Consider the following 25,445-nt stretch of genomic DNA (forward strand, 5'->3'; position numbering starts at 1 on the left):
TCAAAATATTTGAATTCTTGATGTCTAAAAGTTGACCAGGGAAGAAGTTATTCAAAAACGTTTAACCCCACAGTCACAGCCCCTTTCACCCGTCCACACACTGATGGCAGCTCTGCTGCCAAACACTGGCGCCAACCTATAACCACCAGGAACAATGTGGTGTTCATGTCTTGCCCAAGGACACCCGGGCGGGCAAGGCATGAACTGAATCTGTGATCGTCCAATCAGCCGCCGACAGCTCTTCCAGTGCACTGCGGCTGCCCAAAAAATATAGAGGGACAGACAGACAACAAATAGACAACAAATGCAGCCTTACGACGTATCTCAAGCTCTGCTTGTGCCTGTCCAAAGCCCGGTAAATGCAAAGTGTATGTTTTCAGGAGGATCATTGAACATTCAATAAGATTTCCAAGACGCATCAAATAGATTAAAAGAAATGTATATGTTGATAAATTGTCGTGGTTTTCAAGGCATTTTTTGGGGCTTGGAGGGATATGACACCCCAAAACTCTCAGTACACCCAAACCTTCCCCCCTGTGATAGTACAGCTGCACCCCACAGTCGGCTTAATCTGCCTTACTTAGGCTATTATGTGAAGGACTACATTTTACTACTCAAAATCATATCATTTAGTGGTTTTACTTTATAAGAGTATACATTGGGTCAACCATACTCACCTCTGATGTCAGTGAAAACCATGAACTCTTCTTTGCAACGTGTTTTTTTTTTTTTTTGTAGAAAACATTAAACAATATTTACATTTTGGGATGTTTTAGCCCAAATAATGTATCACGAGTATCAACATTTATCAAGGTGACATATCAACATTCCATTAAATATGACAAGAAAATTTGTTTTTTTAAGCACCATTAAAATGAAACCGTATGATTTTAAACCTTCACCATTTACTTCCTTGAATAATAAAATACAATTAGAAGCACATCTATCTTGTTTGAGCACCTTTCTTTAGGGCACTTTTACCTGAAAACTGCATATACAACTTGAATGTTATTAAAATGTTTCTATTTGAAATTTCCCTAAAAAACAAACATATAGTGTATCAAAGAGGCCAAATTAATATAAGTCTACTCTAAACTATATATATTCAAAATCAAAGTCAGCTAAGTTAACATATTTTTGTCATTTAAATCCAATAAATGGTGATACATTAATCTAAGGATGAACAGATGAATAACTGGATGTTTGGTAACTGGATGATGAACCAATAGGTAATTGTAATTTAGGTGCTTGAAATGAATTTGTGATAAAATTCTGAGTTTATTTTTATGTTTATAGTATTTTTCTAGTTAAATGAGTGGCGCACAATTCATTTCCTTCTTTATTAAGTCTATTGAAAAACAGACAATAAAGTAGACTTCGTCCTAAGAAATAAATGCAATTTTGTGATTTATGTTTCTGACAAAGAACAGCAAAAAATGTGACAAATTAAAAAAATATCTCCACCCGTGTCTGCTTTGGAGGGGAAAGTATTTTTCTTTTTCTAACATAAATCTTATGACATGCACAGAATTAGATCTACATCTCAAATCAAGTGAGAAAAAAAAAAAAAAAACACTTTTATTCAGTAAGCTTACAGTTACAAGCCATTTGTGTGTGGGGGTGGGGGGGGGGGTGGACAGTTATGCAGATATTTACAAAATGACAGATTATGAAACGTGTTTGCTGCACAGACTTCGTTTTGCTGTCCGTGAAGTACCTGCCATTCATCTCAGTGCACAAAACACACACAAAACAAAAGACAGAAAATAAAAATGGAAGAGGAGAAACAACCAAGAGGGGCTTAAGAAGTTCTGTCTTTGTATGGAATCCAATTATAAATGTACATTAAAAAATAAACTGTCCGTAAAGGAATCAATGGCAGGTCTGTTTATGAGAAAATAAAGCCTTTGTTTGGAAGTTGTTCATGCAGCTTGCCAACTCAAACACTGAACTTTCACCCATGCGCATTGCTTCGAAAGCACCGTGACAACTCCACCTTTTCCAAAATCTTTAATGTTAATAATTATAATAAATGAACAAAGTCACTCAAACAACTTCTTCAGTCAGGGCTTTGAGCCTGATGGTGCTTAACAGCTATTTCATGGAGCATGACTGGAAGTGATGGGAAACCCAGAGTTTAAGGGGAAAACTATTGTGAATAAGGGAGGGGTGGATTGATGTGACAGCATGAATGCAACATAGATATACCCCTCCATCTTTCAAATTAAGTTATATTACATTTCAAACCACCCCGCTACTTCTTCTCTGCAGTTGATCCACAGACCAACTCCTGTCCGTCCCCTCTGACGCCGGAGTCTCCGTCCCGCTATCACTGCACTGCTTGCTCATTGGCAGTGCTACCAGAGTCCTGGGGCTTCATCACGTCGGGCAGTTCCGGGGGACTAGAGAAGGCCTCGATGTGCAGCTGCTCGAACATGTCATCTGGGGCGGAGAAGGGACAAAGACACATGAGCTCCGGGACAACAGTACAGTTGAAATCAAGACAGAAAAACCCTCGAGTATTTTCCAGGTTTAGTGTAATGATGAACAGAGCTACGTTAGAGTCCCACTCCGATCATCTTTTGATCTATTGCAACAGCGTTCTCAGTGGTCTTTTCATTATAATTGTGCTGTTTTGAGTCAAAATTAAAATAACAAAAACTCGTTTTCTAGGACATAGTTTCTGCAGTAGCTCATTAGTAATTCGCCTCTAAGTTTTGGGCGGCACTGAGAGCTCTCTGTTTACACTCTGTCCTGCTAGCTTCCTGCCCCTCACAACCCCATCCTAGCTTTACCAATGTGACAAAACAGGGAGCATTATTGAAGCAATCCAGCCGTACAGTTCTGATACAGACGCCATTTCAGACAAGGAAAACCAATATCTACGTGAATTTGTCTACAAGTCATCAGGATGGAGCGAAGAAGGGAAATTTGGACCCGTCCAGCATCAACAACAATTTGAATAAAGAAACACTCAAATGCAATTTTATGCTTAATTTTTTTTAAAATATGCCCTCCATCAAAGAAGAACATGTTGACAACAAAACATGATTTTCATCAGAGTGGGTCTACTTTGCCACGCCCACTAAAAATCCCAGATCTATTAAGCACAAGCAGAGGTTTTGGTGAAAGAAAAAAAAGAAAAAAGGCTCTGGTTTGAAGAAATACTTCCAACAAGGACAGCTGTTTGTAGCATGAACATGGCGGAGCTCAGATTTCGTCATGTCAACTTCATCCTGTTATGCCGTTAAATTAAATAAATTAAAAAAAACAGAAAGCGGTAATGTTCTAGTATACTTTGAAATTACTTCGCTTAAAATTCAAAACTATTTGCAGAAATTTGCAACTGTTTCAGGAGAGTTAGTATCCTGACAATCAAAAGGCCACCATGTTTGTCTTCCAAAGCTGTACTGCCCAGCCCTCATGCTGTCAGGCTGAGGACAGCCATTGTCACAAATCTGCTGCTTCTGTTTAGAAATTTGAATCCACTTACAAAAAGCGGCGTAAGGAATTCAAATAGAGAGAAAAACACTGTTCTTGGTTTGAAGCAAAGCAGTGGACCAGCTGCTGGTGTGAAAATACTCTTTAGATTTTTGAAGAATTTATAAATAACAGACTTGCGAGTATCTAAGTTCAAAATCGAAGACATTTGCCAAAAAGGAATAGATCCAATTCAAAAATTGCTTTTGGACAACAAGCAGCAAATGTGAATTATTTCATGAACCAATCAATGCCTTAGAATTCTATTACAACTTTAATGCATCCAACCTTAGCTGTGAAAACTGTAGGAGGGTGTTGCACGTTCACAGGTGCTCACACCTGTGACATTCAGTACAAAACAACTTCCACGATCTAAACTCGCTGATATTTAGTGGGTCTGAGGTGGATTTTCATAGCAAAGTAACAAAGTCCCCTGATTTTATACTTGTGAATAATGACAGAAACAGAAAACTTAGGAAATTCAAGTGTTAACTTTAATTAAATGTTGACATAAATGTGTGTCTTAACGATTTTAATGGGAAACTGGTAAAAGAAAAAATGTTATAAATGTGGCTAGTAACATTACAAACAGATGAAGTAGAACAAGAAAACCTCAAAAGAGATCAGAATTCTTTTTCTTTTTGCAGAAATAAAACAAGTTCCTTATTGCAGGTGACAAAATAAAAGCCTGATCTCTGAAAGCAAAAACTCATCCTACAGAAAACTTACCATTTGAACGGAAAGCTAGACCCACTGTAGCTGGCGCTTGAGGTCTGGCGGTCTGATTAGTAAATCCACAATCCCCCAAAGTTTTGTTGTCCTCCAGCAACTGATCATCCTATGGAGCACAGGTTTAACTTGTTAGGAAAAAATAGGCCGCCCATATTGTCAATGTTAATAGCTGTAAAGAAATGATATCTTTGTTGAAAACGTATGAAGGCCTTCCATGCTTTGACATCCCATCCGTCTGAACTCACTTTGTAGAGCCGCTGGTCGTCAGGTGCTCTTTTCAAAATTCCTTCAACAATTCGTTTTAACTCATAGACAGTGGTAGACTCTTTGGCATCTGTGAAGATTGTGGTCTTGTGACGCCGAATCATTAAGAACACATCCTGGAAAACAGTTGGCACATTAACAGCAATAATTCTCCCCAAAAATCATGTTTTTCACACTAATACTGGGTAGTAAATTGAAAAATAGAATCTAGATTATACAATTTATTAACAGAAACCTTTTGGGAATTTAAAGTCTTAGGGTAAAGATTAAGATGCTTTGGTTTTCAATCTGATATACCCCAAGGTTAGAGTGCCACTGCGAGGATCTTATCCAGTATTTTCTTAAAACATAAGAAGTGGTTATTGAAGCATTTCATTATCTGAATTAGACGTGCAGTTTTCTGCCTCATGTTAAGACAGGCTCAAGCTTTTGGCAGATGACAGCTGTTGTGAGGCATCTGTCTAATGTCAACATGAAGTAGCTTAAGTTAAGGATTGAAAAAGGGTAGGCTTTTCTAAATCAGAGGTTTTGTTTAGTTTTGACCTAAATGTAATGAGTTAAGTATAATTTTAAATGTATTAAATTGTTTTCAATTAATTGCTTTTAGTAAACATAATATCAGCACAGTATCAAACTAAAATAATACAAATAAAAAAAGGTCATTATTGGCATCAATCAATATTTTAATTTCTACCAAGGAGTTTTGCTAATCTATTTTAGTATAGACTCATCTTTAATATAAACAGAAAGTCAATAATAAGACCTATTGATCAAAAAGACAATTCAAATTCCTGATTTATGGAATGAAATAATAAATGCCAATTTTACTTGATACATTAGTGTTGCTGACAAAAAGGAAGTTTCCTTTTGAGTCCTTTCCATTTTTAATTTCAAAATGTGGAAATACTACAATAAAACAACAACCCTAATGTATTTTTTTCTGTTATTTAACTGACTGAATCCTTTAGATTTAGACTATAAAAAGCAATGTTAAAACTCTTCATCTTACGATAAATGTATTTGTTTTTTACCTGATACTTCACACTTCAAATCAAATATTTTGATATATATAATTTTAATTTAACATACTGCTAATTTAATACGACTTAAACTAATGAGAAATATGTGGCTAACCAAAGCCTAATAGTAAATCAACCTGGTTAGGTCTTCAAAATACTAGGTTAAACAGTGAAAATAAAACACGTAAATGCAAATAAAAACTGGCATCTTAATTTGCATTATCTAGTAAACATTCCACTCGCCTGACCAGTTAGGTCGTCTTCGTGTCTAACATTACCCCCGCTTTCGAGATGAGCTCAACTTAGCTAAAATGAGCTAAGCTAAACAGCAGCTGAGCTGGTTTTTAACTGGCTGACAAAAACAAAGTGAAAGTAACACAATAATCACAGTGAAATAATCAGACAAACCGCTTAACGACACTTTTGACTACTGTAAGCACGTGCTAACCTCAAAAACTAATCGATAAACTTAAAATAAGTTACCATTTCAAACGTGCAGCTAGCCCCCCAAGTTACGCCAGCCTGTTAGTTGTGTAGCCGAGACCCAGACTGCACCGCGAGCGGAAGTTGCTCAATGACATGAACGTAATGACGCAGGGCTGGGTAAACGTTTTTAGAATTTGGCGCGAGCTTGCCGAGCGTTCGCCCAGAATTGGGAGCAGCAACTATATGTAATATTTTCAAGTTCGAAAAACCGTTAAAGAAATAGGAGTACGGTTTGTTTGGTGGCATTTGAAGAGTTGACTCTGGATACCGCCGACGTTTCACTGACAGTAAGTTATTTAGCTGCAGCAACATAATGTTTTTATTCTGTTGTTTAGTCGGTCCGCCCCTTTGCTTTGCTAGCTAAAAAAATGACAGCAAAGAGTCGAGGGCAGATATGGTTATTTGACACTAACAAACAATAATATTGGTTGTGATGTTTTACAAAATGAAGAAATGTAATCAGTGGGATGTATTTATTTCTTTATTTTCATCCACAGACGTAAATCTAATGTTAACCCCTCAATGTTAATTTTTACTTGTAAGCGTAAACACAATAAGATTAACTTAATCTGTTTTAATTGCCAATAATGTTAATTTAGTTTCTCCTTTTATTTTTAGCAATAGTAAATAATATGTATAAGTGTTTTCTCTTAAATGACGTGAAAAAATATGTTTAAAAAAATAAAATCATCTGTGTGTCTCATTGAACACATTCCTGTCTTTTAGCTTCTGTTGAATACTTTTGGACACAATTTAAAGGAGTCTCACCTCATTACGCGTCTCTTTTACCTTTTTTTGTGTGTTGAATCCCAATGAAACTGACCTTGTGAGGTTAAATCTTTAGAGCCTTGACCAGTCTGACCTGTTTGTCTGTCCGTGTCTGTAAGTTAGTTAGACCTGTTTTCCTGCAGCTTTCACAGCTATTATAGTGGCTACAAATGAATGTAACTGAGAAATGTTTTACAGCCTGTTTTAGTAGATGTTTAAAAGTGAGGATCTGCAGAAAAAAATGACAATAGTGTCTGTAGAAAAATGTAATACGCTTTAAACAAAATTTTAGTTCCTGTATCATACTTATTCCAGATTGTAGGAGTGTGAAGTCTTATAGTTATTATTTTTTCATTTTACAGATGTGCGTCGACTGAAATTGAAGAAGTCTCCAAGCTATGTCTGTGGCAGTTCAAAGCACAGTGTCCAAAGCACCTCTCCCCCTTCCAACCTACTTCTCCCTTGCAGAGCAGTCCTTCTCACTAAAAAAGCGCCGGCACCCGTTCACCTCGTCATCTGGGTCCAACTCCTCCTGCTCTTTTCCTGCCGAACTCTCCCATTCTCTGCCACCGCTGACACCAACCAAGGGATGTCTTTCACTGAGCAGAGTGTTCGCCCAGCATGAATCGCCGTGGACTCCACTTTCTAGTTCACTTACTATATCGCCTTCTCCAAACTCAGTTTACGATCCAAGTAAACATCTGTCCTATTTCAACCAGTGCTTCACTAATTTGGGTTTGGTGGGAAGAGGGTGCTTTGGAGAAGTTTATAAGGTAAGAATATCTTTTCTTATGTTATAAAGTAATGTACTTGTAGTTGTTTCCTCTTGTCAGTACTAAAGATTCTAAATAATTCTGATAATTAGGACTTGACTTCACTGCCAAATACTGAAACTAACCAATTTCGATTTACATGGTCACAATTTAATTTAATAGTTTATTTATTTTTCTGATTTCCATTCAAAACCGATTTTATTTGGTTCTAAAGATATTGTTTTCACTACTAGTAAAATAAACTGAATGAAAGTGGAGCTTTCTTTAAAAATATTGTAGTTTCTTACTTTGTTAACTAACTGAAAGCAATTATTTATTTGTCACTAATCCTGCTTTTTTCTAAGTTTCATTTAGGCATAATGTCTTTTTCATCAGGCGTTGTTATGTGGATCCATGTGTTCCAGGTGCAAAGTAAAATAGATGGCCGCCTGTATGCAGTCAAACGCTCTGCTCATCGCTTTCGGGGTAAAAATGAGAGGGACAGGAGTGTGAGGGAGGCCAGGAACCACGAGCGCATTTGTCCTCATTCTCACATCCTGGATTTTGTGGCAGCCTGGGAGGAAGCTGGTCGACTCTACATTCAGACAGAGCTGTGCAGCACCAGCTTGCTGCTTCATGCTGAGAACAAAGCCCCAGGCACAGGTCTGTAGCTGAAAGTAGTGTGAAGCCTGTTTTCCTTCCAAATTCCAAAGCCTTAACTGGTTCTTTTTGTGTTTTGATGCAGATGAGCCTGCAGCCTGGGCGTACCTGTGTGATCTCCTCTCAGCACTGGAGCACTTGCACTCTCATGGCTTTGTGCATCTGGACCTCAAGCCTGCCAACGTTCTCATCACAGATTCAGGTCGACTCAAGTTGGGGGACTTTGGGCTTCTGATGGAGCTCAACGACTTAAACACTGAATCGCCATATTTGAAGGCAAAGGAGGATTTCCAGGAAGGAGATCCTCGATACATGGCCCCTGAGCTGCTGCGGGGAGAGTATGGACCTGCTTCAGATGTCTTCAGGTAAGGATATTATTTACCTATACTTTAAAATACAAAATTTGGACTGTAACCTTTTTTTTTTGTAGTTTGGGTGTTTCTATTCTGGAACTTGCTTGTAATATTGAGGTTCCAAATGGTGGTGAGGGATGGCAGCAACTCAGACAGGGCCATCTTCCCTCAGAGTTCACAAACGGTGAGGATGACTTTCTTATAACCATTAAAAATGTTTACTAAGCTTAAATTAATAACAGACTTCTGCTTTTACCATTTTAAAGTTTCCCCACAAATGCAAAACATTTCCCTTTTTTTTTTATTTTACTGTAAAACATAGTCGAGCCTTTACAGAAATGATTTGACTCTTGAAAACTGTGTTTCTAAACATGTTTGCAGGCTTGTCTGCTGAGCTTCAGTCAGTCCTCCGGATGATGCTGGCTCCAAAGCCGACCCAGAGACCCAGCGCCTCTGAACTTCTTTCCCTTCCCTCTGTTAGGAAACATAGATGGAAGAGGCGCTGTTGTCTCATGTTTGCTGAGGCTATGCTGACACTGGCCTCCCTTTGTCAAGTAAGCGCTACATAGTTTTTCAGTATTTCTTTACACCATTTAAATAAGTATAAAGCAGAAAAATTGTGTTTAAAGACCCACTCCAATCATCTTTTGATCTATTTTAAAAGTGTTCCCAGTGGTCTGTTAATTATGATTATGTTGTTATTAGCTAAAGTAAAAAAAGATGTGTTGTTTTCTAGGACATAGTTTCTGCAGAACAGCAGTTCTTTGTTTCAAATTCACCTGTAAGTTGTAGTGATGGGTAGATAAGGCCTTGTGAAGCATTCAGCACATTGCTCAAACTGAATTGATACTGTGTTACTCAATACTGACCCCTGCTGGACTGAAAACAACATGGCAGGCAACCAAGTTATGAAAATCCACTCAGAATCAGAAGTACTTTATTGATCCCACATGTGGGAAATTTGTGTCATATACTGATTAAACTAGTGTAAACAGTAACACAATATTTGTCATTGTAGTTGTGGCTTCCTCATTTCCATGTCTCGCTCTATAGTTCCCCAGCATTGAGGAGCTGCTTTTAAGTTTGATAGTTCTGCTGAACAAATGTGACATTTAACCTTCAAAACATAAAATGATTGACTTTAAATAACAATCAGGCGGAAACTGAGAGGGACGGGGGAGACAAAAAGCCAAAAACACAATTAAAACTATGAAATAATTCAACAAACCTAATTAAAACACCACATTTATCACCTTTAGGAAAGATTCATTAAAATAAAACGTCATACACCGGTGGGCGCGCATCTGCTACATGAAAGTTGTTGTTTTTTCCTACTCTGTTAAACTGGCCACTGGACTGATTTAAAACCCAAGTGACAGAAATGTAACAGAGAGGATCCAGTAATTTTTCAAATTAAAATATTTTTCAAAATAAAAGATGGCTTAGATGTGTAATAAAACTAAAAAAAAACTAAAACCCGCTAAATTGACATGAAACCTGCCCAAAGCAAATTTTCTATGCATTATTCATTCATTGATCTTCTAAAAGGTTTGTTCCCTTTCATGGTCACGGGGCTGGCGGAGCGTATCCCGGGGACGTCCTGGACAGGTCGCCAGTCTGTCGCAGTTCTAAACAATATCAAAATTTAAATTACCCGATTGGGCGGAAACTGCAGAATCTGGCAACCGTGCTGGTAGATGCGCTTCCTTGTTTGGCTTCTCTGTGACACACCGACAAAGTGGCTGTATTGGTCACCGGAGTTTTCCTGAAGCGATACGGACACCGACACTCGGGTTCACTTTTTAGGCTGTACTGTACTGTGTTAAAAACAGAATGACCAGATTGTCTTTTGTTTTCTCCCCTTTGTGATAGTCGGTGGTGTACTTCGGGTGCAGACTCCTTTCACCTTTTAACTTGCCCTTCCTCCCCCGCTGGACCGCGCCCAGGCCCTGTACTCCTCCTAGGGACAGTTGGGAGGGAGATCTAACACTTTCCCTCACCACTGTTCACTCCGACCCCTGCAGTCCACAGGATGATTCTGTGGTTTTTGCAGACACAGACCCAGAACTCTCCCCTGCCTTTTCACGCAGGTAGATCTCTTTACATTGCCTGCAGGTGTTCTTGTTTGTTTCTCCCTCCTTTAACTCCCTCTTTATGCACTTCTCCTCAGGGTTACATCCAGACTCTCTCTGGAAAGCACGTCCACGCCCCTCTCGGGGTCACCAGTACATAAACACGGGAGTCACGTCAGCACACCCACTCACTCAGCTATTGGGGACTGGTCCTGCCATTTGGGCCTGACCCCATCCAGCACTCATTCAGCCAACAAGAGCCAGCTTCACGGAGAGCGCCGTGGAAGTCCTTCATCCACCAAGTCCACAAGGCTCTGTGGTAGAAACTGGATCCTTGCAGGAGACACCTCACCCCGATCCAGCTTGGAGCCAAAGAACTTGCTTTCTCTGTTTGAGGAAATCACAGCTGAGTGAAGCCATAAGTAAAAACTGCCATTTTACACTAATGTAAGAAGTATTTTTCTGTTGAAATTCTCAGATGATGTCAAGTTATCTGCTTTGTATATAGTTTAGTGCTTTTTTTGTAATAGTCCTGCCACTGCTTGTATTAATATGTATTTAAAAAAAAAAGAGTGGATTCTGTTTGACCATACAAACACGCCTTAAGCAGTTGCTGTTTGATGTTAAAAGAGCATGGCATGATTTGTTCTGGAATGTTTTGCAGCATCATTAACCCTGAGACAATAAAAGCATGAATTTGGAGGTGAAATCACATTGTGGGCCATTTTGTGCTTCTAGCTCACCTGAATACAAAGCTTCCTGTAGTTTGTTTCTTAGTTCTTACAAGTTAATTGCTTTATTTGTTACCCCTTTTTCAATAAGAAATAACACTCTAAAGTCAGAAGACAAAAAAGTGTATTTCCAATCTTGACCGCTAGATGGCAGTAATAAAGTGCACGTTGTTTGGGTTATGTATTGATAAATAACATAAACACATATTTGAATGTATACTCTGTTCCTGTACAGATACTCAACAGAGCATACTTTGTGATTTAAAAAAAGAAAAAAAGTCACCTGACGTCTAAGACGATGTTAGGGAAGTTTCGGGGGGGGGGGGGTCCTCAAATTTCAGACATAACTGTAAAGCACTAACTCCAGTGATTTTTGCATGCAACGAATTTACTTGCGTGTGATTGGTAATATTAGTGAAAGAACTCATCAAATTAAAAGTTTCTATTTTTTTAACATTTCTTTAACAATAAAAAATGTTCGCAACTTGTGCCAGACATGTTATGAACACGCACATTTAAAGATACAAGTGAATAAAAAAATGACTAAAATTTGCTTTAGTTGTGATAGCAAAGCAATGAAACCCCCATCTTAACGAGTAACACAATAACAGAACATAGGCTTTTATTTTGAAGACCACTGTTGACATCAACCTTGTATTTCCGGGAGTTGCCAGCTGTTTTGTTGCGTTCAAGGTTTTGGGGTGTTTTGTTAGTAAAGACTGGGACGTTCATTCGCAGTTTTTAAGTCGATTTAATCTCTTCACGGGCTAAACGTTGCCAACTTTATCAGCACAGTAATTGTACAGCCGCGATTTTTTGACTCTCGAGGTTTTTAACCAAAGACATTATGGTTCGGAAGGCTAATGTGGCTAACATCTGCTGACCATTTAAAGTGAGGTGGGGAATGGAGTTAGCAGCTTGCAGGTAGGTAATACTGCAATTTAAAACGTCTGAGGGTATTCGGGGCAAAAATGCATAGGTTATAAAATGCATTTTATTTTTATTGATTTTGGAAAACTGCAATAAATAGTTAAGTATATTGAAATTACTGCTTGTTATTAAAAAAAAATTGTTTCCAAGAAATAAACAATTCAACCTTTGTATATAATTTCTGATCTTCTGTTTTAGAATTTTAAGAAAAGGAAGCTGACATTTTGGCAAAATCTCTTATCTTAAATGTGGTTTAGAACAGATCACTGATTCCCCATTAAGTAAACAATTATATAACATTTTTAAAATAATTTTAATGATAGTGCCATTTGTATGACACCTAAATTTAGTTATTGCAGTGTCTTAACTTTTTATTAAAATTTTTTAGGATGTCTAAAATTGAGCGTTTGAACGACCGTTTGGCCAAACTACTGACTCAAGCTGTGCAGGAGGTCCTGGAGCTGGTGAAGGAGACCGTGTCAGAGTATCAGCAAAAAACTGTCCGAACCCAAAGGGAAAATGCAAGTCTGAAGAGAAAACTGCAGGAGCTTCAGAGTACGATATCCAAGGAAACCGCAGGTGGGTAAAAGCTTAGTGACCTACGGTGGCCCTGAAGTGCAAATCACACCAACAACTCATGTAATACAAAAACATTTGAAAGATTTCAACAATTAAAGAAGAATAAAAGAAAACACAAATACAAAAATATGAAAGGCAGTAAAAATGAAACATTTTGGAAAAGTAATGTCCAGAAATAAAATGTTAAAAAAATGAAACACAAGCAGAAGGTAGGTACTATGGGACATTGCTGACTGGAAGATGACATTTGATTTTTGACATTTGGGTTTCTTCTTTTGTTTTGTTTTTAAAATTTCAGGAAATTATTTTGATTTCCTAAATGTTTTTTGTGTGTCTTTTTTACAGAAACCAGAAAAGCTATTTACTATGGGGCATTGTTGATTGGATGATAATGTTTGTCCATCATTTCAACTGAAGGTTATTTAAAGGTTATTTAAGGTTTAAACTTTTATCAGTATGCAGACATCAAAGACGCATTTGACGAAACTCAAACATCAAAAATCAAACATCATCATGTCCCATAATGCCTACCTGTTCCGGTTTGTTATTGTGTTTTGTATTTCAACATTTCATTTTCATTTCTTAACGTTTCATTTTTATTTCATTTCATTTTTTTTTTGCAATTGTGTTTTGATTTTCTAAAATGCAATTGTTTGTGTTGTTTTTATTTTTTTAATTGTTGTTGTGATCTGTAATAGCTTTTGCGTTGATTGATTTGCTGATGTGATTTGGACTTCAGGGCCACCGTAGTTATCTGCAGAAAGTGTAATGGGAACTGAATTGCGATTCATTTTTTCTTTTACTTTGCAGCTCATTTGTCCATTGATGAGCCATTGCCTGAAAACAAAGGTGAAACTGAGCCTCAAAGGCAGGATTTAAGCCCAGTCAGGAATACAACAGTATCCGTCCTCAGCGAGCAACAACTTCCAAGTTTCCATGAACCTGATTGTGGTATGAATCAAAATGTTAAAAAACTGGAGATTCACAGTGATCATCAATTCCAAGTTGAGCTTTGCAAAACACAAGTAGTAGTACCTCCTTTAAGGGAGGCTTTAGGACCCCCCAATATGTTACACTGCACAAACAAGGAAGGTAGTAGGGGTATATCAAAAAATGTGTGCGACTCGTACTCTGGCTCTTTGCTTGGGGTACCCATGGCTTCCATCAAGTCGGAAACTCAACAAACTGATTGCACAACGTCAGAGCAGACGTCTACTCAGCAATACAGTGGATGTGTGGATTTGAGCTGCAACTCCTCTCGTCTCATCAATGCTGAGGCTTCAAGGTCACAGGAAAATGCAGAAACCTACAGTTATGCGTTTGCTGATTTAAATCACGCTGTAAACGCGAAGCAGGGTTGCACCAAACCCAGTGGGGTTGACTTTGACAGGAGGCAAACCCGGACGGAGCTCCTCAGAAGCAGCGACTTCCACTTGTGCGTGGTGTGCGGGAAAACCTTCAGCAGGATTGGGAACTTAAGAATCCACCAGCGTTGTCACACGGGAGAAAAGCCGTACTGCTGCATGCAATGTGGGAGGAGCTTCAGTCAGGCGGGGGACCTGAAAAAACACAAGCGGGTCCACACGGGCGAAAAACCATACTACTGCAATCAGTGCGGAAAAAGCTTCAGCCGGGGAGAAAATCTGAAAAGACACAAGAGGATCCACATTGGAGAGAGTTTAAAGTTACAGCAGACATGGAGGGAGCAGCAGAAGGGATTTACGAAATAATGGTGCCGATTTTTCATCCATTCCTTTTCTAACAGACCATCTTCAGTAGCAAGACTTTATCTGAAGGTTTTCTTAGTGAACGTTGAAGTCAGATATGTTAAAGCGAGCAATAAGGCAAAGGTACACAGGCTTTGATTGCTTTTTATGAAGCTAAGGTGGCTCGATGTGAATCCACGATAAAGATTGATTAACTTGATTGTCAAATTATAGATTCACAAAAAATTGGATTATTGAAACACATTTTTCATTTTAACTCTTATTTTTTTACTTTTACCACCCGATAAAACGTAGCTTAGAATAAAGCCATTACCAAACCCCGTTTTTTCTTATTTATTCGGTAACTTGCCTGCTTTAAATTTGTGGTAGACTCCTTTACAGCTCCTCCTTTTCTAATTGGATGCAGTTCAGAATTTGCCATAAAAATTGCTTTTAGTTTAGAATTGCGTAATATATGCTCACTTTGGTCTCAATGCTGTTTCTGTCAGTAAAATGAACTAAGTCTTAGTCCTCTCACCCAGGCAACTATTGAAGGAAGTTTACTTTTTAGTTTTGAGATCAAATGCAGAAAATGTGCAGAATGAAAGAAAATATTAACCTGGAAAAGGCAGAAGGAAAAGTAGATTCAAAGGTGCAGCTTTAAAATACATTTTAAAAATATATATTGGTTTTTATGGTAAACATGTCATAAAGAGAGCATGGACTGCATGCAATTTTTGAAAATATCCTTATTTTATAAACTGTTTCAACGGTTGAAAACACTGTGTAGCATTTGAAAAAAAGATTTGCACAGTTTAAGCAATAAATGCATTTATTATGGCAACAAAAGGCTGTTTTTTTTTATTTAAAACAGTTTTATATCCTACTGCGTTACAGTTTTTTTGTGGTATAATATTGAAAAAGCTTTATTGTCATGCTGTGAAAGGTCAATTACATTTTGTTTATTTGAAAAAAAAACCTAACATGTCAGTAAAAAAAAAGTAAATAAAACTATAAACATATAGGAAAAATCTGTCCTACTTTGTTAAATAACATTAGTGGGGCAACAACAGTATTAAAAATGTCTGTTATCTGTTCATTATCCAGATTGCTGGAGGGGGTAAAAGCAGTGATTATGAATTGTTACAGAGGTTTAAATTTTGGAATGGTAAGTTTGTAAGAGCACTTTTACATGTATACACACATGTGCATATGTGCTGTCAATGGTGACATACACTCACGGGACACTTTATTAGGTACATTTTGCTAGTACAAGGCTGGACCCCCTTTTGGCTTCAGTACAGCCTTAATCCTTGGTGTCCGAGATTCAACAAGGTTCTGGAAACATTCCTCAGAGAGTTTGATCCAGATTGACATGATAGCATCACACAGTTGCTGCAGATTTGTCGGATGCACATCCATGAGGTCAATCTCTCGTTCTACCACATTCTAAAGGTGATGTATTGGGTTGAGATCTGGTGACTGTGGAAGCCATTTGAGTCCAGAGAACTCACTGTCATGTTCAAGAAACCAGTCTGAGATGATTCCAGGTCTATGACATGGTGCCTTATCCTGCTGGAAGCCATCAGAAGATGGTAATAAAGGGATGGTCATGGTCAGCAACAATTCTAGGTAGGCTGCAGCGTTGTAACGATGCTGGATTGGTAATAAGGAGGCCTAAAATGTGCCAAGAACCATTTCAGACCATTCTCCATAAACCCTAGAGATGGTTGTGGATCAAAATCCCAGTAGATCAGCAGCCCATCTGGCACCAACAACCATGCCACGTTCAAAGTCACGTTCAAAGTCACGAAAGCAGATCATCTTGACCATTTCTACATGTTTAAATCATGCATTGAGTTGCTGCCATGTGATTGGGTGATTAGAAATTAGCATTTGGACAGGTGTACCTAGCAGCTGAAAACGTCATAACAAAGAGGCTGAATTGTGATCTTATGGCTTTCCATACTTATTCAACAAAGCACAAAAAAGCAACAATCGGCATTATTAGTAGTTATTATTGGTAGAGCAGGTCGTCCAACGACGAAGGGATCGATCCCCGCTCCCCCCAGGGGATGGGTCAAAATCAATGCGGAGAAGAATTTCCCCATTGTGGGATAAATAAACTATCAATTATTATTATTATTTGTCAAGAAACAGTTGAGCAGCAGCAAAGCATGTTAACGTGGCTCAGTCTTTCGCTACCTGCAGCATGCTGGTGCTGGTGCTGCCCTCTCTGCCCACCTTCCAAACCAGGAAGCAGCTCTTCTCTCCCGCAGACGAAACTGCAGCCCTTTCGTCGCAGAGGTGAGCAAACAAACACTTGCGGGAGACGTTTTCTCGCTTCCTAATTTCTCAAGTTATTTCAGACGTTAAAAAAAAAAACGTTATTGAGACACGCTTTTCCTGTTATAGAAGCTCAAAGACCGCCTTTATTCCTGGAGGTTGTAACCGGTTTAGCGCAGGTTGTCTGTCAAATAATGGGTCGCGCTTTTCCTCTCTTATAAATAAAGAGGTTACCGTTTGTAAAAGTGTCGTCGTGATAATAATAATAATAATAACAATACTGAAATAAAACTGCCTTTAATTCTTTGACAGCTGTTGAGATATTTTTGAAACAGAGCTTGAAATGCGGAAGTCCGCCTAACAACGTTTCTGTTTCTCATTCAGGACTTCTGGATTCGGGTTTGTGCAACTCACAATGTTGCAATGAAGATTGATGAAAAGGCTTTGGGTTATTTCCAGTCTTGCGACTCGCCAGTGGACAAGGAAGGGTATCTTTACAAAAAGGTAAAAGAAAACAACCTATTTTAGGGATATGTTTTTATTTTCCTTATTTACACTTTATGATGTGCAGCTAAAATGCGAAATATGTCTAGAAATAATCCAAAGAAATAAGGAATAGCACGACATATCTCTGCCAACAACAAACAAAATTTAATTTACAAGTTTGATTTTACAACTCAAGAATATTTGGTTAAATTTTGACCTTATGTCAAATTTCCATTCCTATACCAATTTTTCCATATTTACTATAAACTCATAAACTTTTAAATTAAGATTTTTTGAATAAAAAACTATGGTTTGACCAAAAGAAAATATCCATTAATTGAACCTTATTTTGAAATTTGTTTATAAATTAATTTTATCCATAAACATACTTTTCTTTTAAAAAAATCAAGCTTGAAGTGTTTTTAAACATAAACATTTGAATGGATGACATGTATAAAGTTGCATTTCTGAGTATATCTTTACTGAAATCATTGGGAATAACAGGCAGACAAAAAAATAAAAATACTATTGAAAAAGCTTGTAAGTGAATCGATAAGTTACTACGGCAAGCCACAAGGTCCCTCTTCTAGTCCAGTGTGATGCAACCAGTTGCAAAAAATAAATCCATGTGTATCTTTGGTTTCAAGCTGTGACCTTCGGGAGAGCACATAATCAGATGAATGATGGGGAAGGGGGCGGGCTTACTCCACACAAACAGTCTGGCCCACAACTGGCAGGCAAAATTTGCCTCCAAGGCAAACATGTCCTAGAAAATGACACAGTTTTTTGTTTTGTTTTTTTGGCAAAAAAAACACCAACAAAACTGCAAAATCATCAAAAGATGATTGAAGTGGGGCTTCAAGTACTCTAATATCTTTTTCTTTTTTTTTAAAGATAGACACTGCTATCGGTTAGCTCATAATGTGTGAATAAAACACTTTATTAATGCAAGTTCCACCTTTGCTTGGTGTATACCACTAATATTGAGCAAAGCTTACACAACTTCAAAATAATACAACCAAATAAAATTGGTTTTGAATGGAGATTTACAAAGAAATGTTCAAAATTAGAATGAAAATGTGATTAGAAATTGGATTACGTTGTTTATTTTATTCAGTGATATGCAGGCATATTAGATTTACATTTGCCTGAAAGAAATGCAATAAAATGATTTAAAGGAAAATTGATTAATGCATTTATCTGATGGTTAAATTTTAAGTAAATATTAGTCCATTTTTGGTAAAAAAAAAAAAAAAATTCTAGCCAAAAATGTAGTTTAATATTGTGAGGGAAGCAACTGTCTTGTGTCAAAGCGTTTTATGTAAACCCCATATTTCCTCTCAGGGTGAGATCAAAACTTCCTATCAGAAGCGCTGGTTTGTGCTGAAGGGAAACCTCCTCTTCTACAAGGAGAGGTCTGCAGACCGAGACGTGTCTGGAGTGATTGTTCTGGAGGGCTGCACCGTCCAGCTGTGCGAGTCGGAGGAGCAGTTCGCCTTCTCTCTGGTGTGGAGCGAGCCGGGGCTCCGGACCTACAAGTTTGCTGCAGAGGACCAGGCCAGTCAGGAGAGCTGGATCAAAGCCCTGCTGTCTGCCAACCACAGCTACCTGGCCCTGCTGGTACAGGACATGGAGAACAAATACAAAGGTGAGCGCTGGAGTCAGCGAGCCTTTATCTCTGGGAGGAAAATGAGTCCGATTGTTGCTCTGGGCTGCAGCTGCATCCCTGTTGACACACTCTGAGTGCTGTAGAGAGCATGCAAAACATTCATGCAGATTAGCCAATGTGTTAATCCTAGATAGTTAAGGACTTTTTAAAAATAACAACAACTGGTCTTAATTTCATCAATTATAGAACCATCTTTTTTCTTTTTTTTTTACAACTTATTTCAAGTTCAAATTGTCAATGATTCATACTTAATAACCATAACCCCAAAGTGTAAACATTTCATTAGATCTTTTTAATATTTGTTCAGACAAAAACACTTTAATTTAAACTCATAAAGGTTTCTATTTGTGCCTTTTTTCTAATTTGACTTTCATGTTAATTTAAAAAAAAAAAAACGACAATTATTGGATTGCAGTATTTAGAATTTTAAATACCATTTCTTGTCGTTTTCTGCTGTTTTTTGGGGAGTAAGGATTCATAATTTTTAAAATAAAATCTCTGTATGCCCTTTAAATCACTGGTTATGTGGCTCAAATTTCAATTGAGTTGTTGAGTGATAACTTCCACTTCCTATATGACCTAGCTTTTGAACATTTGAAAACATTTTTTCACTTACATTTAAAACAAGTCATTATTTCTTCTTTTTAAGGTGTTTTAAATTGTGAGCTCACATTCGACTGCTCTGTGTTTGCAATTAAAGGAGCTGTCATGTTTCCAGACTTCTTGCATCCTATTTTCCTTCTTTGTTTTCAGATACTTTAGCTGAGCTTTCCGGTAAACCAAACCAACCATCCACAGCCCCAAACCTGCGTGCAGATGCGCAGTATTCTGCCGCCGTCCTGAGCACTCGCGTGTCCACCCTCTCTGTGCTTCCACCACAAGCTGCCGGAGCAGGACTCAGTCCGCTGGTTCCATCTTCAGCCACTTTGCCGAGTAAAAGGTCGCCCAAACTCTGGCCCAAGAAAAGCACAAACATGGTGTCCCACAGCACTCCTGCTATGTCCACGGCAGACTGGGTGGACTACAGCTCAGGCCCCGTGGAGGATTTTCAAACACTGCATGAAGAATTTGGGAAGGAAGTGAAGAAACTGATCACCGTTTGGGCAAAGAGAACGGGTTTAGATCAAAACGTCGAGGATGATTTGATCAATTTTGAATAGTAAAAATGAAAGTTGCAAACTTTAACCAAGAATTGGAAGAGCTAGAATTGCATAATTGCAAAACTGTGAGGTATATTTATAAAAAGTTATTTTTTAAAATAAATGTTCTTATGTGTTTTTCAACAACAAAGTGTGTCTTCGTTAATTCACATATTGATTTACAGATTTAGTGTTATTTTAAAATTCAGTTTTATAACAAAATCGAAAAAAACTTTGCATCGCTGCAAAACGACTTGGACAAATGTTTAGTTACACAAATCCTGCTAAAAAATCTGCCTAAATTGCATTGAGAACAGTCTTGATTTAAAATGTTTTATTTAAAAATAGTAGTTTTTTATCTAAAACAAAAGTCTTAAAGTTTATACACTTTATATAAGGAATGTGGTTGAAAAAAAAAGGTTTGAGTCATTTTAAGGCAGCAAAGTCTGTTAAATTTTAGTAGAGACCCAAAATGGCTGGTATAGAACAGAGTGTGTGTGTGTGTGGGGGGGGGGGGGGGGGTGTTGCCAAAGCTATTTCAGTCTGTACAGCTGTCTTGTTCTTTTGCTGTTTGACTTTGCTTAGTTTTTCTTTTGTCTGTTGCAGTAACCACTATCTTTCAATCAAAAAACGTTAAGAAAGTCTAAAAAAAGAAAAGAAATGAAACAATAGGGCCTGCATTTTAAAATTAAAAAAAAATTTAAAAAAAAGTGTTGCCACATGAAATTTTCACCCTTGCAAGAAAGCAGAGTCTCTGTATCAGTTTGCGCCTGTCCTGGACCCCCCAATACATGCCTTAGCTGTATGGTGGATTGATTGATGGCAGCCTGGGGAGCTCATATATGGGGACCTCCAGGAGCGCCCAAAATTAGTGCATCCATGGTGAGAAAGCTGTACATTTAGCCTGATCATTTGCTTTTTCCTATCACCCACATGGCAGATTTCTACAAAAACGGCAAAGGTTTTTAAATTTTGGTAGTGCTTTTAGATGGCAGCACCATTATCTTTTATTCATAAAAAGGCACTAGTGAGCTGCAAGAAGTTTTAATTTGATGCTCCTATATTATTTTTTGTTTTTAATAATGAAACTTAAATGATCAAGAAGTGAAAATACATTTGGTTCTCTGTTGACTCGTAGTCACTAGAAAGCCAATCTGTGTTGTGTCACGTTTGGAGCCGGACCAGCATCTTCCGCCAACTCTTTTCAAGTTTCATTACTGTTTATAGAGCCTGATAGTATCCACTAGTGCGGCAGTGAGTAGAAACCCTGCAGTGTGCCTATCATTTATACATCCGATGACTTCAGGGTATGTTTACAGCAAACACTGTAAACACTCTAAGGTATTAATTAACAGAAAGCAGTGGTAAGTTTGACAGCAGGTTATCTGGGCCTTTTTCATGAGGAACGTCTCCATGGCCTTTCATCATCACTATAGGCTTTCTTCTCGCAGTAAATGGAAATTAAAGTGTTTCAAAAGACCAAGAAGTTGAATATTTAGGAATTTCAGGTGTTCCTGAAGCCATCTTGTGTGTCTTTTTGGCCTTTTTAGTCCATATGTGATACCCAAAGTCTGACCTGTCTGTTGGCATTGAATTCACCTCATTCCAAGACTCCAATTTTGGAAAGTGGGTAAGCCGATCCATCCAGCTACATCCTCGCTCCTCCCCGTTTCTCTTACTCTCCCTCAGCTCTGCTTTCCTGCCAAACCTGATGGTGTGGCTAAAGTTAGCCCCTATGAGCTAATATATAAGGCCCCGAGGGGCCAATACATACATGTCAGTCACATCGGCTTGGCGTAGGCTTCTCTTCTTGACCACCAACAACCCCACAAACTTGAGAGATGGTGAGTGTGGCTGCAGTCCTGGGAAGAGCTATCCCTTGGATCATGAATTGAGATGAAAACATCGCCTATATGTTTGCTATATGGATTATCGACATCCGTTGAAGAAAAATGTTTAGTTTCTCCATATTGGAGCTTCACATCTCTGGATTTTAAGTTTTAATTTTAGTGCTATTTTGTCATCTTAAGCTATGGTTTAGCTTTAAAAAGTACATTGTTCTTGGAGAAATGTAACAATTTGAAGATAATTTGATATTTTTAAATTTAATACCTTCAGGATAAAATTGCAATACATAAAATATTGGATTTTTCTAACAGAAATTTTTGGAGAAACTATCAAAAATTATTATTCATTGTACTTCATTGTTTTCCCCCCCATCTGCCAGGCACCCAAGAAGGCCAAGAGGAGGCAGCAGCAGGGTGAAGGTGGATCCTCCAATGTGTTCTCCATGTTTGAACAGAGCCAGATTCAGGAGTACAAGGAGGTAGACATTTTTTCATCACATTAACATTTTAATTATTGGCTTTCATGTGTCCCTTGACCTTGGCGGAAACCCGAGAAGGTTTATGGGGAATCTGAGCTATGAGTTTAAATGACAGTAAAAATGTCCTCTGTGGCATGACAGGGCAGTAAATTAGAGCTTTTCCAATGTCACCCACTGCTTCTCCTGTGCTTGCTCAGTAATTCTCCTCAGAGACTGTCTCTCTTTGACTCCTCTGGAATGCAGCCCAACAGCTGGTGGAAAGTCAAATTAATCAAACCAGGAAAGACAGGCTCAAAGTAGAAAGAGTAAGAAAACATTCAGGGTCCCCAGGTCCAAAGACAGATTTACCATTGAATAGCAATTGTAATTTTGTCCCTTTAAAAAGGTTGTTTTGTTATGACATTTACGATTCTAACCCTTAGATCTTTTGGGACAATTTCTTTTTTGATTGAATTAAAAATGATTAGAGTTCTTTTGACAGTGTATAAGAACAAATGAAAAGTAATACAGAGTAAACAGTAGCTTAGCGGAATCCTTGAAGGGCTCAAAAGGTGAAAGAACATTACAGTTACATGGCCAGAAGATTCGGTCACAAGGCAAAAGGATGACAGCTGTAATCAATACCTTCTACTTAAATGTTGCAAGGGGCTCGTGTCACATTCCAAAACCATTTTAACACCTTGGAGAGACAAGTGGCCGACCAGCTGCCAGGTCCCAAAAAAGTTTGCAATGCCATCTTTGGTTTCACAGAGCTACACGCAGCTATGTGGAAACAGAAGTGGACAACAGTTCTGCGCTTGCACGTTTACATTGGCAGGCTGTCTCCCACTTATCGTTACCATTAACATGTCTTAAGCGCGGGACTTCATAGTAATGTATGGTTCTCTTTACACACTCCCTTCGGTAGGCTTTCACAATCATCGACCAGAACAGAGATGGCATCATCAGCAAGGACGACCTCAGGGACGTGCTGGCCACCATGGGCCAACTGAATGTGAAGAACGAGGAGCTGGAGGCCATGGTGAAGGAAGCCAGCGGCCCCATCAACTTCACTGTCTTCCTGACCATGTTCGGCGAGAAGCTGAAGGGTGTGTTGACAGATGATTCCTCTTTGTTTTCTATTTGAAAATCTTTTGCCCTTTAGGTCATTGTTTTATTTATTTACCGTTATTCAATCATGAAAGTCACATTGAGATTCATTGATCTTTTTTCCAAGGGAGTCCTGGCCAGGAGGCAAAAAGTTACAAGCACCCTTGACATTTGGTATACAATGTCGTGCCTTTATTGTTCGCTGAGACTGACCCTCTCTTGCTCTTAGGTGCTGATCCCGAGGACGTCATCGTGAGCGCTTTCAAAGTCCTGGACCCTGAGGGAACTGGCTCCATTAAGAAGGAATTGTGAGAGCTCTTTTCACTTCTTTTAACCCAAATTTTCTAAGTAGCACACCTCACTCTTTTGTCCTTTTCCCGTCCAGTCTTGAGGAGCTCCTGACCACCCAGTGCGACAGGTTCACCCCTGAAGAGGTGGGCTCATGAGTCCTGCTCAAGGTCTTTCATGAACTTCAATTGGTCACAGTTGTAAAATGTTTTTGTTCCGCTTGTTCTGCAGATGACCAACTTGTGGGCTGCCTTCCCCCCTGATGTGGCTGGCAATGTAGACTACAAGAACATCTGCTATGTCATCACACACGGAGAGGACAAGGAGGAGTAAATTTTTTCCCCTCAAGAGCCGTACCTCTATCCAGACCCACACTCGTGCCAGTATTCATCCTCTCCTTCCAGTCCTGTCCAACGCCATGACCTTCTTGCACACACTCGCACCTGCACGCCTGCTGTTTCCACTTGTCGGCTCAGTAATGAAAAGACTTCTCTCCCAGATGCTCGGCAAGAGGACGGGTGGGCTGTGGGGGCGTTTGAGTGCGACCAACAGGGGGAACACGGGATTATTTTCAATAAAAATAATCTTGTGACACTGAAACTCTATCTCTTTCTCTGCCTTTTGTTTCTCCGCCTTTTCCCCCCCATCACTCATTCTGTCAGTCCGGGTTGAGGCCAGCAGTGCATGCATCATACCGACATATGATGGTGTGTGCAGTCCAGTGATCACAGTGGTGGTTCAATAATTCTCTTGGGTGCTGTGATGCATGCGCGGTTGCTTGCTTGAAACAAGTGAGCAATCTGATCAAAGCGGTCTGTCGGTCTCAACCTGGCACAGATTGTTTAATGGCTTTCCCTTGTGTCTTCATTGGACGGGGATTGTACAAGAAAAGAGGATGTGTACTGAACTATAATAGTTTGTGTACCCCTCCTCTTTTTGTCTGACCCTCCTAAACGTGGGATCGAATTAAGGGAAAAGCGGAAGAAATAAAACATTTAAAAAAGTTAATGTTGTTGACAGAGAAAGAGATGGTTAAAAGAGTTGAGTGGGGGGAGGAAAAATGCAAAACAAAAGAGAAAAACGTCTTTGTCTTCTTTTCCCTCTCGCCACTGTTTCTCCTGTTGTTGTGACTGTAACAAATAAAGAAGTACAAATAAAATCTACTATCTTTCGTACGATGACGTGTCTGCTGGTTCAAGTGAGGGCACAGCCCTGTAGGACATGGACTGCTTCCAGCTTGATGCGGTGAGTCATTTTCCTCGTTCACTGGTGATCCATTAATTCATCAACTAAAGTGAAACAGAACATCTCAGGTGGCGGAAAGTCATACGTGCACCATCCAAGCAAAGCTGTTTTTAACTTATGTCTCCATGCAGTTTGTAACCGCAGAAACGTGCTGACAACATTTTTTACATTTACATGTATGTATGTATGTACATATGTACATAAATACAGACCCTTTAAAAAAATAGAATATCATGGAAAAGTGTATTCATTTCCATATAAGTTAAAAAATAACTTATAAATTCAGGGCCCACTTCTTAATTTATTTTAGGTACTTGTTTATTTTTACATAAATTGAGGTTTCACCTTATTAAAGTTCATTTTAAAAACATTTTTACTTTGATGT

At 38.6% G+C, this 25,445-nt stretch overlaps 5 protein-coding genes across 6 annotated transcripts; 4 read left to right on the top strand and 1 right to left on the bottom strand.

Moving 5' to 3' along the window:
• Window positions 1–1,326: 1,326 nt before the first annotated feature.
• Window positions 1,327–6,114, bottom strand: elob (elongin B). Its single transcript, XM_004080290.4, has 4 exons — window positions 5,979–6,114; window positions 4,458–4,592; window positions 4,210–4,318; window positions 1,327–2,442 (listed from the first exon to the last, which is right to left on the bottom strand). Exons 1-4 carry the CDS (start codon window positions 5,979–5,981, stop codon window positions 2,330–2,332), a joined length of 360 nt encoding a protein of 119 aa, XP_004080338.1. The 5' UTR covers window positions 5,982–6,114; the 3' UTR covers window positions 1,327–2,329.
• On the top strand, window positions 6,075–11,295 carry pkmyt1 (protein kinase, membrane associated tyrosine/threonine 1). The gene is made up of 8 exons (XM_004080292.5): window positions 6,075–6,268; window positions 7,112–7,522; window positions 7,927–8,164; window positions 8,247–8,526; window positions 8,592–8,698; window positions 8,896–9,068; window positions 10,387–10,604; window positions 10,685–11,295. Exons 2-8 carry the CDS (start codon window positions 7,148–7,150, stop codon window positions 10,998–11,000), a joined length of 1,707 nt encoding a protein of 568 aa, XP_004080340.1. The 5' UTR covers window positions 6,075–6,268; window positions 7,112–7,147; the 3' UTR covers window positions 11,001–11,295.
• A 661-nt stretch (window positions 11,296–11,956) lies between these two features.
• Window positions 11,957–15,381, top strand: LOC105356544 (uncharacterized). The gene is made up of 3 exons (XM_011488026.4): window positions 11,957–12,241; window positions 12,636–12,826; window positions 13,637–15,381. Exons 1-3 carry the CDS (start codon window positions 12,222–12,224, stop codon window positions 14,554–14,556), a joined length of 1,131 nt encoding a protein of 376 aa, XP_011486328.1. The 5' UTR covers window positions 11,957–12,221; the 3' UTR covers window positions 14,557–15,381.
• Window positions 15,382–16,693: 1,312 nt separating this feature from the next.
• Window positions 16,694–20,263, top strand: LOC101169568 (sesquipedalian-1). Of its 2 annotated transcripts, none has more exons than XM_011488025.4 (4): window positions 16,694–16,839; window positions 17,203–17,322; window positions 18,649–18,952; window positions 19,727–20,263. In XM_011488025.4, exons 2-4 carry the CDS (start codon window positions 17,242–17,244, stop codon window positions 20,131–20,133), a joined length of 792 nt encoding a protein of 263 aa, XP_011486327.1. In that variant the 5' UTR covers window positions 16,694–16,839; window positions 17,203–17,241; the 3' UTR covers window positions 20,134–20,263. The 2 variants fall into 2 exon arrangements, with proteins under 2 accessions (XP_011486327.1, XP_020567760.1); XM_020712101.3 differs by lacking the exon at window positions 16,694–16,839 and adding an exon at window positions 16,969–16,997.
• Window positions 20,264–21,789: 1,526 nt separating this feature from the next.
• On the top strand, window positions 21,790–24,990 carry mylpfb (myosin light chain, phosphorylatable, fast skeletal muscle b). The gene is made up of 6 exons (XM_004080288.5): window positions 21,790–21,956; window positions 22,340–22,438; window positions 23,346–23,526; window positions 23,757–23,835; window positions 23,913–23,961; window positions 24,047–24,990. The coding sequence occupies exons 1-6, from the start codon at window positions 21,954–21,956 to the stop codon at window positions 24,146–24,148; spliced, it is 513 nt and encodes a 170-aa protein (XP_004080336.1). The 5' UTR covers window positions 21,790–21,953; the 3' UTR covers window positions 24,149–24,990.
• The last annotated feature ends 455 nt before the right edge of the window (window positions 24,991–25,445 follow it).

Source organism: Oryzias latipes, chromosome 19, assembly GCF_053564925.1.
Source record: "Oryzias latipes strain Hd-rR chromosome 19, Olatipes_Hd-rR_3.1".
Lineage (NCBI taxonomy): Eukaryota > Metazoa > Chordata > Actinopteri > Beloniformes > Adrianichthyidae > Oryzias > Oryzias latipes.

Coding starts and splice junctions, on each gene's coding strand:
- elob (XM_004080290.4), bottom strand. Junction 4,319..4,457: donor ACGACCAGCGGCTCTACAAA/GTGAGTTCAGAC, acceptor TGTGCTCCATAG/GATGATCAGTTGCTGGAGGA. Junction 2,443..4,209: donor TCTAGCTTTCCGTTCAAATG/GTAAGTTTTCTG, acceptor TCTCCGCCCCAG/ATGACATGTTCGAGCAGCTG.
- pkmyt1 (XM_004080292.5), top strand. CDS start 7,148: ATGTCTGTGGCAGTTCAAAGCACAGTGTCCAAAGCACCTCTCCCCCTT. Junction 7,523..7,926: donor GCTTTGGAGAAGTTTATAAG/GTAAGAATATCT, acceptor CATGTGTTCCAG/GTGCAAAGTAAAATAGATGG. Junction 8,165..8,246: donor GAACAAAGCCCCAGGCACAG/GTCTGTAGCTGA, acceptor GTTTTGATGCAG/ATGAGCCTGCAGCCTGGGCG.
- LOC105356544 (XM_011488026.4), top strand. CDS start 12,222: ATGGAGTTAGCAGCTTGCAG. Junction 12,242..12,635: donor ATGGAGTTAGCAGCTTGCAG/GTAGGTAATACT, acceptor AAAATTTTTTAG/GATGTCTAAAATTGAGCGTT. Junction 12,827..13,636: donor GATATCCAAGGAAACCGCAG/GTGGGTAAAAGC, acceptor TTTACTTTGCAG/CTCATTTGTCCATTGATGAG.
- LOC101169568 (XM_011488025.4), top strand. CDS start 17,242: ATGAAGATTGATGAAAAGGCTTTGGGTTATTTCCAGTCTTGCGACTCG. Junction 17,323..18,648: donor AAGGGTATCTTTACAAAAAG/GTAAAAGAAAAC, acceptor ATTTCCTCTCAG/GGTGAGATCAAAACTTCCTA. Junction 18,953..19,726: donor CATGGAGAACAAATACAAAG/GTGAGCGCTGGA, acceptor CTTTGTTTTCAG/ATACTTTAGCTGAGCTTTCC.
- mylpfb (XM_004080288.5), top strand. Junction 23,836..23,912: donor GGCTCCATTAAGAAGGAATT/GTGAGAGCTCTT, acceptor TTTCCCGTCCAG/TCTTGAGGAGCTCCTGACCA. Junction 23,962..24,046: donor ACAGGTTCACCCCTGAAGAG/GTGGGCTCATGA, acceptor CTTGTTCTGCAG/ATGACCAACTTGTGGGCTGC.